The sequence below is a fragment of the Benincasa hispida genome, chromosome 6 (assembly GCF_009727055.1).
Source record: "Benincasa hispida cultivar B227 chromosome 6, ASM972705v1, whole genome shotgun sequence".
NCBI classification, from domain to species: Eukaryota; Viridiplantae; Streptophyta; class Magnoliopsida; order Cucurbitales; family Cucurbitaceae; genus Benincasa; species Benincasa hispida.
In genome coordinates, this window is record NC_052354.1 from 10,744,464 (window position 1) to 10,755,105 (window position 10,642).

The window sequence follows — 10,642 nt, forward strand, 5'->3', positions numbered from 1 at the left end:
GTAATAGAAAAGGGCAACAAACATTAAAAGAACAACTTCCAATTTGTATAGAAATATTCTCTTCATTTTAAAAGTAAATAATTAATTAGAAAGCTCCAATTAAGTCCAAGACCAAAAAGAAACACAAGAGAACATGTTTCTCTATAATTCTTACTCACTCCAAATTCTGGCCTAGTTATCTTACATAAGCATATGCCGGCTTATTGACTGGTCCGTCATTAAATGACTGACATTAGAGTCTAAAATGACATGAGAAAATGGAAGGAGAGGTGCGCGTTCCCTCTTTTGCATGGCATTAATAATAATTATCCGTTGTTTGAATTAAACTTGATACCTGCACGTAACAACGTAAGACTTTTCCTACATTCATGCAAAATAAAACAAAAGTGGCCTAACTCAAAATCCCTCCGTTTCTACACATCAATCCCACAACATGTAAGCAACAATATCTTTTTTTTCTTAATTAAAAATTCAAAACCACGTTTTTTACTATTTAAACATCAAGAGACGTGCACTTCTTCTTATTCGTTTCATAAACTTTTCTTCGAAAAATACTTAGGTACATTCAATATGTACTTATCTTTTCGCATCCCACTAATGTTCAATCATAATTTGTCACGTGACAAATTCTACATACATATTTTTATAATTGCACTAATCTTTGTACATCTTACTCTCATCGCACACAAACAACAAAAATTAAAATATTTCAAAAAATAAGTAATTTTGTCATGTGACAAATAATGATTGGATAATTTGGAGAAATGTATAAGGATAGGTGAAACTGAAATGCACATAAATATTTTGCCTTTTTAAATATTTTAATCTTTTTTGTGTGTGTCATGAGAATAGAATGCATAGAAAGATGCAACTAAGTATTACCCATTTTCTTCCTTATCAAACCCTATAAATAGGCTTGAAAATCTCAAGTATTTTACACCAAAAACTAATATCTCTTATAGCAATGGCCTCTTCCAAAGCTCTCCAAATGATCTTCCCTTTCACCCTTCTTCTTCTTTTCTTCTTCCCTCATCCAAATATATCAACTCCAATGATTTTGAAACATAATTCCCACAACATGAATGCATCTTCCTTAATGTTTCTTAAGAAGGATCTCCAAGGATGTCGTGTAGGTGATACAATACAAGGCATTCATCAAATAAAAAAATACCTTCAACGTTTTGGTTACATTACCAATATTAAAAAGCACTCCAATTACCCCATATTTGATGACACTTTTGACCATATCTTGGAATCCGCCCTTAAAACTTACCAAAAAAACCACAATCTTGTTCCCTCTGGAATCTTGGACTCCAACACCATTGCCCAAATGGCTATGCCTAGATGTGGGGTTCAAGATGTAATAAATGGAACAACAAGAAAAAGAAACCAAATTTACAAAAATGGCCATACCCATTTCCACAAAGTTTCTCACTTTACTTTATTTGAAGGAAACCCAAAATGGCCTTCTTCAAAATTCCATTTAAGCTATGCATTTCCTCCAGGCTACCCAAGTGAAGCAATAATGGCAGTGTCAAGAGCTTTCTCAAAGTGGGCTTTGAATACCCATTTCACATTTTCACATGTTGTAGACTATAACAAAGCTGATATCAAAATAAGCTTTGAAAGAGGAGAGCATGGAGATGATGCTTCGTTTGATGGTGTGGGAGGAATTTTAGCACATGCTTATCCACCAACGGATGGAAGGCTTCATTTTGATGCTGATGAGCCTTGGTCTGTGGGAGCAATTTCTGGTTATTTTGATGTTGAAACTGTGGCTTTGCATGAGATTGGACATATTCTTGGCCTTCAACATAGCTCTATTGGAACAGCTATTATGTTCCCAAGTATATCAGCTGGTGTTACTAAGGGTTTGCATTGGGATGATATTGCTGGAATTAAGGCTCTATATCGAGTTTGATATAATCAATACTCAAATTAAGATGCTTGTGAATACTTGATTAAAGCTAAATTATGGAAAATACATGTAAAATGTCTTAATGTGTTGAATTATGTTTAGGTTTGTTGTATTATTTATATCCAAATCAATAAGGTGTAAGATTGTGGTGAAATAATCACATATTATTTTCTGTTAAGGAGTGGCTAGTTTTAATTTTAATGCATGTTATAGTTGTATTATTAAATTTTCGTCGAAATGTCGATATTTTCATCGTTATTTCAACGTTTCCATGGATTCGACATTGACATGAGGGATGAATCGATATTTCCGTTACATTATAAGAAAATCTATGAAACATGAAAAATAAGTAATAAAATGTCACTAATATAAATAATAGACATCTTAACTTATTTAAAAATCATATAATATTTATTTACTAATCTAAATTTCTTTTTTGAATTTTTGAATTTTTGAATTTTTAAAAAAATATCCATCAAAATCAATATTTTTTCGATATTTCCATCAGAATTTTGATAAAATTAAAACCTCGATATTTTCGTTGAATCGACATTTTAAACTTCGGTTATAGGTAGATAATGAAAATATTTTGTAACATAAATATTCACAAATTATTCTTGATTGACACCTTGAATCTTAAGTTATTTTGAATTTTGATCCAAGTTGAAATCCCTTTTCGATCCAACCCATTCCTTCATTTTTTTTTTTTCAAATGATATACAGATGGACCAAATGGAATTAGGAGGTGCAACCGAACATTTTAACTAGATTAACACCTTTATAACTTGTTAACAAAAGAACACTCACCATATCTCAAATCCAAAAGTGTTATATCATCATTTAATAACTTATTTTCAAAAAATATCTTTATGTTTCTCACACACGTAATAATATATTAACTTGGAAAAAATAAAACTTTATTACTTAAATCAACATTAATTCCAAAATTCCAAATACGCTTTTTAGCTCTCATTTAATTAAAATTAGCGCAACATTCTGAACTTGCGAAGTATAACGGGAATACGAATATCAATAAAATATAATATAATAATAAAATAAATAAATATTAAAATAAATTAAACATAATATATAAATCAAATCAAATCAAATAGCAAAATATAAAATAAGAAATTTCTATAAATTCTCTATTTTCTCCAATTTTCATGGACTTTGCCCAACGTGTATCTTCCAAAACTCACGAAATGTCACTAGAGATAGATTACATAGACACTAATAGTGTAATCTTGAGACACATGGACAGCACATGGGCTAATGGATAAGTGACACATGGCCAATGAACACTAATAATGGGCATCTACATTACACTTAATTTAACATATTTATAATACTCATAATTTTTTTTTTCATTTTTCCAATTAGTTAACCCTTGCTCCCTTATCATATTAATATTAATATTGTAATGGTTGTTACAGGTTTTTGGCGCCAAGAGGCCAATCTTGTTTTTAAAAGGGAATAGGATCCATTGGGAGCAATTGAGCACGAGCACGAGAGAAGGACTCGTTAAGTCCCCTAAGAAAATCCATTAGATTCTCAGTTTGAAGAAAGTAGACGAATTCCTCGACAATGACATGTTAGAGTTTTAAATTTGGTGAAGTACATACTCATCGAATCTTGATTCAGAGACAAGGTTGCAAGAGTCCTCTTAAACTGGAAGATTCGTGGAGCGTTTTTCTTTTGGAAACATTCTTGTAGATCGAGCCAGATTGCTCGTCCAAATCAGCAAACAATATATCGGTAGCTATAGGTTTCGAGACCGAATTTTAGAACCATGAAATAACAATGTTGTTATTTTAAATCCATGCCGGAAGAAGCTCACCGGTTGGACGAGGAAGAGTGTCGTTAATGAAGCCAAGTTTACTTTTGATAGAGAGTCTAATCACCATGGTCTGACTCAAGAAACGTAGTTGTCTTCCGTTAGAAGTTCTGTCACTAGAACAAGAGTGGTACTTTCATTGTAGTGAAGATAATATGAATTGAGTTAGGCTTCATTCTGAGAAATCGAAGGTGGAAAAGAGGTGCTCGGAGGAACAATTTCAGGATTGTTGAAGGAATTTGTATGAGGATCGACTGGTTCTTTAGGGTTGATGGGAAAATTTCCGTTAGACATGGCGGGAGGTTGAAGACGATTAAAAAAAATGTGGAAGTGTGAAAAATTTATTGAGAGAGGGAATGAACTTCTGATACCATATCAACAAAAGGAATTAATAAACCGTCCTCTCATTTTATTAGAATGGACCATGGCCATATATATACAAGAGTGGACTAAGAAGATAATTAGTTATATGGTCTAACAAACTAACAACCCATTTACAAGATAAACCAAAACAGTTATATACACATAATAGAAGGTTAACTATTTCTGATAGAGAGCCACTAATTTTTATTTAGAGTGTGATTGACACCTAAAAAATGTTTAAAATGGTATATAAATAAAAGACTAGAAATCAGAGGACTTTTTGTATGTAGAGAAAATAAGAAAGTTACTTTTCTTAGGTTAATTTAAACAATTAATTAAGATTAATGAATCATTTACTTTATTTTTCCAGTTAAATAACCTCTCTCATATTTTGTTAATAATTATACCTGGATATATTTTTGCTCAACAATTTTGAAATTATAATATATTATTAAAGATGAGTGTTGAATTTTGGTTAATATAAAGTGAAGAGAATAATGATGAATGTTGTATGTGTTTTTATCTAGAACTATTCATATATATATTTGTTAAGATGAGGAAAGTCAAGTTTTATGTATAGTTGGAGGGTTGAGGAAAATTTAAAATGAATTTTAATAGATTATTATTAGTATATGGTTGTGGTTTATTATTATTTAGTATGGTTTTAATTTGTTATACTGTGGTCTGCTAAGGGTGTGTTTTATTTTATCTCTTAACTAAATAGTAATTAATTTGTGAAAGTTATGGAGATGTAAAGAATGTAGTGGGTAAAACGGAGTTACAAACATAGTAGGAGTTACTAATGTGTGTGATATTTTAGAAATAAATGGAGAAAACTTTTTACATTCTAATTTTTATGAATGTATTCAAATTATTAATTTCAATGTAAATTTTTTGAAATTTAATCAATAAGTTTTTTTAAAAAATTAAGATTTCTTTTTTATAAAATGACATATAATTGTTTATACTATTAAACCAAAATATTTATCAAATTATACAGATAGGCCACATGAGAAAAAAATATAAAATATAATTAAAATTATTTGTATGATATATTACGAAAAATCCAAAGTTCAGGTAGATCATAAAAACAAATTTTAAGTTTGATATTGTAATGTTGTAAAAGAATGATTAAAGAAAATGAATCATAATGTTTTCCTTCATTACCCTATTTATTTATATTGATGTATTTTATTTTCATTTTGGGATGAAAGAGAGATTTTTTTATGGAAAATTATTTCAAATGGTAAAACTGTTGAAAATGTTTACAACAAAATTTTAGAACTATCAATGATAGACGTTGATAGATACGGATAGACTTTTATCAGTGTCTATCAATGTCAATAGACATTGATAGGTCTATCAGTGTTTATCCACATCTATCATTGATAGTTTTAAAATTTTGCTATATTTTGTAAATATTTTGATTATTTTTTTTAATATTTAAAAACAGCCTTTTTTTTTTTTTAACCAGAAGAAAAAATGAAGGTTTTCCTCTAAATTATGGTTTTCAATTGACCTATTAAAGCAACATAAATAAATTCAATTAATTATGAGAATTGTTCTTGTTATAGTATTGCTTTTCCTATTTACAAAAGTCAAATCTTAACGTAACAAAAACTAATTATAAAGATAGAAAAATTTTTTAAAATAAATAAAAGACTATGTTAGAGTGAGAAATTTTAAACCAATCACAAATTACCATCACTATAGGAAAAAGAGACTCTCCCGACGCCTAAAACAACCGTTGGGAGATCAATTATAAGGAGAAAGTGGTACAAAATCGACAATTAAATAATATAAAAATGTAAAAAGAAGCAACACAAAGATATAGTGGTTCACTAACGGTGTGTTAGCTACGTCCACGGGACAGAGGGAGAATAGTATTATTAGAGATAATTTTTTCTAAAATACACAAACAACGCCTCTAGAGCTAAAAAAATTATATCGCACATTACTCTAAACTCTAGGATCATAACCGTAAATAACTACAAATAAGTAAATATGCTAGATACGAATTTTGAATAGCAAGGCACGTTGCACATGGACCCCTACTCTTGAGACCCCTGTAATAACTCGAGTTTAGGAGGGGTACATGAATGAACCGGTATCACATCTGAATGAGAAGGATCCTGAGGACATGAAAGTGTGGTTAAGAAAGGTTTAAAAGAATTGAAAGTTACTACCTATACCAACAAGGTGTACTTTCCTTTTTGGTGGCTCAATCATAAGAATTTCAAAGTTAAGTGTGCTTAGCTTGGAGCAATCGTATGTTGGGTGACCTCTTGGGAGTTTTACTAGGATGCATGTGAGAAGCATGCTCCCGTACTTGGTTGTTCGAAGGCTCGTGAGATAGCTCATCGAAGATGCAAATCTTGTAGATCTCCGCCTCTCTATTCTCTTTGTTTGTCCGTTGGCCCGTCACGTCCCTCTCTGTAGAGATCTCCCTCTCTTTGCTTGCTTCTACGTTTGTTCGTTTGTCGCATCCTTCTCCGCCTTCGCCTCTTCGTTGAGAGGTAAGTTTCTTCTCGTTTAAGCTTTCTAAGTCTTTCGGTATCAGAGTTGATTTTACTTTTACTTTTATCGAATCTTTGAACTAACGAACTTCTTGGTAACACATATTTTATATATATCGATTGAAATGAGCTCAATTTGAGGATTTATATTATTATTTGATTAAAAATGCTAATTATTTCTTCTTTTTAATTTTTAATGGATTTTTGACTGATCTATTTAAATGGCTATTAAGATAAAATGTATAGGTGCTTTAAATAAAATAAATGGTTCTTCATTGTGCACACATCTTTTATCAGATGATATGTTTTAAATATGTTAGATAAGAAAATAATATGGGGTAAATATAATGTTCTTAATTATATTACTCTTTATACAAGTATACACTATGAATAGAACAATGTCCAAATTCAAGCGATTTCAAGTAAATAATATAAAACAAATTGGGCTTAGATAAGAAAAAAAAATTGGGTAAATATAATCAATCATTATTTTTAGATTGATTTTCATATTGATACTTTATCATATTTATTCTTGTTGAATAAACAAATTGGGCTTAGATACGAAAAAAAATAATAAGTTCTTGAAAAGGTTGCTTGTTATTGGCCATGATTGAAAAGGTCTCTCATTTATTAGGATCCATGCATGAAAAGTCGTTAGTTTCAACTATTTAATGTATTGATTCAAGGAAAATTGAAGCAATTGTTCCTATTTTGTGAATCTTGAATTAATGTTGATGTCGTGTTTCTCTTACTTCTATAAGCATCCATAAAGTACTAATCAATCTTTTTTTTTTTTAAAGTTATTGTAATTAAAGTATGGGTGGGGGAATCGAACCTCAAAACTTGAGGTCGATAATATGAACACTATGCCAGTTGAGCTACACTCTTATTGACAAGCACTAATTAATCTTAACATCCATAAACCTCTAATGACTTTTTTCAACAACTAACAATTCATTGTCTAAATAATATAGGCTATAAGACTCGTTTGGGATTGCTTTTAAAATCCTAAAGAGCTATTTAACGAGAATCTTAACCGCCTAAACTATTTGGTAAAACAACTTATTTATTAATCTACCTAGAATCACTTTTAAAATTGTTCTAGCCTGCAAAAGTTATTTGATGAAGCTTTTAGATTTTAGCTTTCCTAAACATTTGGTATCTTCCTTACCATCTCAAATTTACATTTCATTAACTTATTTTCTCACATTTAATTCAAAATTTTAATTGGTTCAAATTCTTATAACAATTATTTTTTAAAAAAATATTTCATAATTTTTTTTAATTAAACAAAAATGGTTGAATTCAAATCATATATATTTTCAAATAATTATAAAGCTAAATCACACTAATTTAATATTAATTTACCAAAAACCTTAACTAGTTTTTTCTAATTTAAAATTAAAATTTACCAAACACTCTTTTACTTCTATCCACAACCGATTTTTTTAGAAGCACAACTACTAGCAATTATTTTAAAAGTTACAGCAATCCCAAACGAAACCATAATTTATTTTGGATTACAAGTTGGTCAGAAAACGTTTTTTTAAGGATGAATATAAAAGCGGATCAAACTTAGAAATAAGTTATCGGTGGAGTATACAGAAGGAATATCCTAAATCTTAGATCTGGCAAAGTTTCATGGTAATAATTCTAGACGAACAAGATGTCCATGCAAGAATTGTATGAATTCAATGTAGGAAACATTAGATGGTGTGGAGCGACATCTATTTGTTGGGGTTGGTGCCCTAAATCTCGTAGGGTTCTATAGTTTGTAATTGTATTGTACAAATATTTTTTTTATTTAATAAAATATGAGATGTTTTATTTGATATTTTGTAGCATTAAACCCACAAATCAATAAACTAACATCTAAGGTTATCTTATGTAGCTTAAGCATGTATGTAAAGACATATAGGTGGATCATGTTTAAGTGATAACCTAAATGGTCTGTAGTTGATAGATAAGGTTAGATTAGATACCTTATCCTGGTGACACTACGAGTACGACCCGCTTTATAGATATTACAGTTGTTGTAAAGTGCTACAAATGATCTGATACTAATCATTCATGTAGAGACATGTGAGTGAGGGTATTCTATACAAAGGAGTTTGTATAAGATCGGATCATGAAAATGACAAGTCTCATTATATAACGTTGTTCATAATAGAGACTTACATTTAACGAGGATGACCATAGGTGAAATGACTTGAATCTTGAGTGAGTTGTGAACTCCTGCCTATGAAGGCAGTCTTTTGATTTGTACGAGTGAGAGTGGCCAGATCGTCGACTCAACAAGCCTACCATTTCAAAGATTCATCTTATTGGGGAGCTAGGAACACAGCTACAGGAGACGAAATCCACTCCTTCTCAACCGTCGAGGTAAGTATATAAATTGCTCCCTTAAGGGCTGATTCCAGAGCTTAGCAATGCGGTGGCGCCACACCCTCTCTTAACCCTAGAGAGGTTTAGTCATAGTTGGACTATAAGTTATTATTCATTAGAGGGATCAGCAATACTTCAAGAGTTAAATGTAACTATAAGGGCAAAACAATAATTTTTGCCTAGTTATACTTACGAGCAATTTGTGAAGGGTCATTATGTTGTTGATTGGTTATATCCAATAGACATAGAAATATATCTGTAGTGCAAAGAGTGCAGCTGTCGGTTTTTAGTGGAATGTTCCGCTGTTAATGGATGTTGAATAATACTATCAAATCAGTTTAATTAATTTATTCAAGCTACACGTCCATAAGGTCTCATTTGTAGCTCAATAGGGATTGAATGAGAATCAATTTTGGATTAATTTGAATTGCTCAAGTTAATTGAGAAAATTAATTGTATGTGATATAATTAATTTAATTTAATTATATATGATATAATTACTATAATGTATTTGATACATTATAATATAAAGTTTATTTGAGATGAAATAAATATTTGAATATGATTCAAATATTGATTATGTGAATTGGATTCATATAATTAAATTTAATATAAGGGATTTAGATTAAATATCGTTGTTAAGAGAATTAAAACTATCGATTATATTGTATGTGATACAATATTAGACCATAGGTTATATATACATACATACATACATACATACATACATACATACATATATATATATATATACACATTAAAATTATTGAGAATTTAATGACCATATTAGGATTAAGTGTTACCACAAATGTAATTGAGAATTTAATGACTTAGGTGTTGGAAATGACTTTTAGGCTTAGGCCCGTAAAAAATGTTAAGGGGAGTGAGAGAGCTTTGTCTCACATGCGAAAATTTAACATTTCCTAGAGAGTATAAATACCAAGGCATTCTAGATATGAGTCCAAAGTGTGTTGGTGGTGGAAGTATAACTCTTTCACCATACACATGTGCAGTTTCTATGTCTGTTCGTTTGCTAGATGGATGGACGAGTGTAGGTAACCGTGCTTGTGCGAGAAAGAACTAAAATTTTTATTACTTATTCATTTAATTATTTTTTAAAAAACTTGATTTATTCTTTTCCTCTGTTATTTAATAGATATCATACCTGTGAGAGGGGACACACCTAAAAATTCTTACTTTCCTTTTCTATTTTTCTTTAATTGTTCTTTTATTCTAAGCAACCTTCTTTTTCGATTCTAGTCCATTTTTTGGCAATTGCACGCCTGAATTTGAAGGCTGCATTAACCTTGGGGAGCAATCGATACAATGATTAGCATCAAGGTCGCGCTGTAATTGCTTTCAGGGTAGTGGTTTCTCCATGACATAGCAATCTTTATGACATCTGTTCATTGTTCTAACAATCTAAAGTGATTCCAGATTTCGATCAAGAATGGTAAGGTTCTACCCGATTTGTTCAAGCTCGAACCACTAAAGAATCAAACTTATCGCCGCTAGTCTCATAAATTATTGATCTTTTTCGAGCAGCTAGAGGTTGATCATATCTTCACCATCGAAGCGCCTGCTGATACCAATAAGATGACAACTGTCTTCGGTCCAAAATCCTCC

General features: G+C 30.5%; 1 protein-coding gene across 1 annotated transcript; it reads left to right on the forward strand.

Moving 5' to 3' along the window:
- The first annotated feature begins 954 nt into the window (after window positions 1-954).
- LOC120080431 (metalloendoproteinase 2-MMP-like) lies at window positions 955-2,047 on the forward strand. Its single transcript, XM_039035088.1, has one exon. The coding sequence runs from the start codon at window positions 965-967 to the stop codon at window positions 1,919-1,921; it is 957 nt and encodes a 318-aa protein (XP_038891016.1). The 5' UTR covers window positions 955-964; the 3' UTR covers window positions 1,922-2,047.
- Window positions 2,048-10,642: the final 8,595 nt, after the last annotated feature.

Bases quoted from the DNA above. Each gene is read 5' to 3' on its own strand.
- LOC120080431 (XM_039035088.1), top strand. From the start codon at position 965: ATGGCCTCTTCCAAAGCTCTCCAAATGATCTTCCCTTTCACCCTTCTT.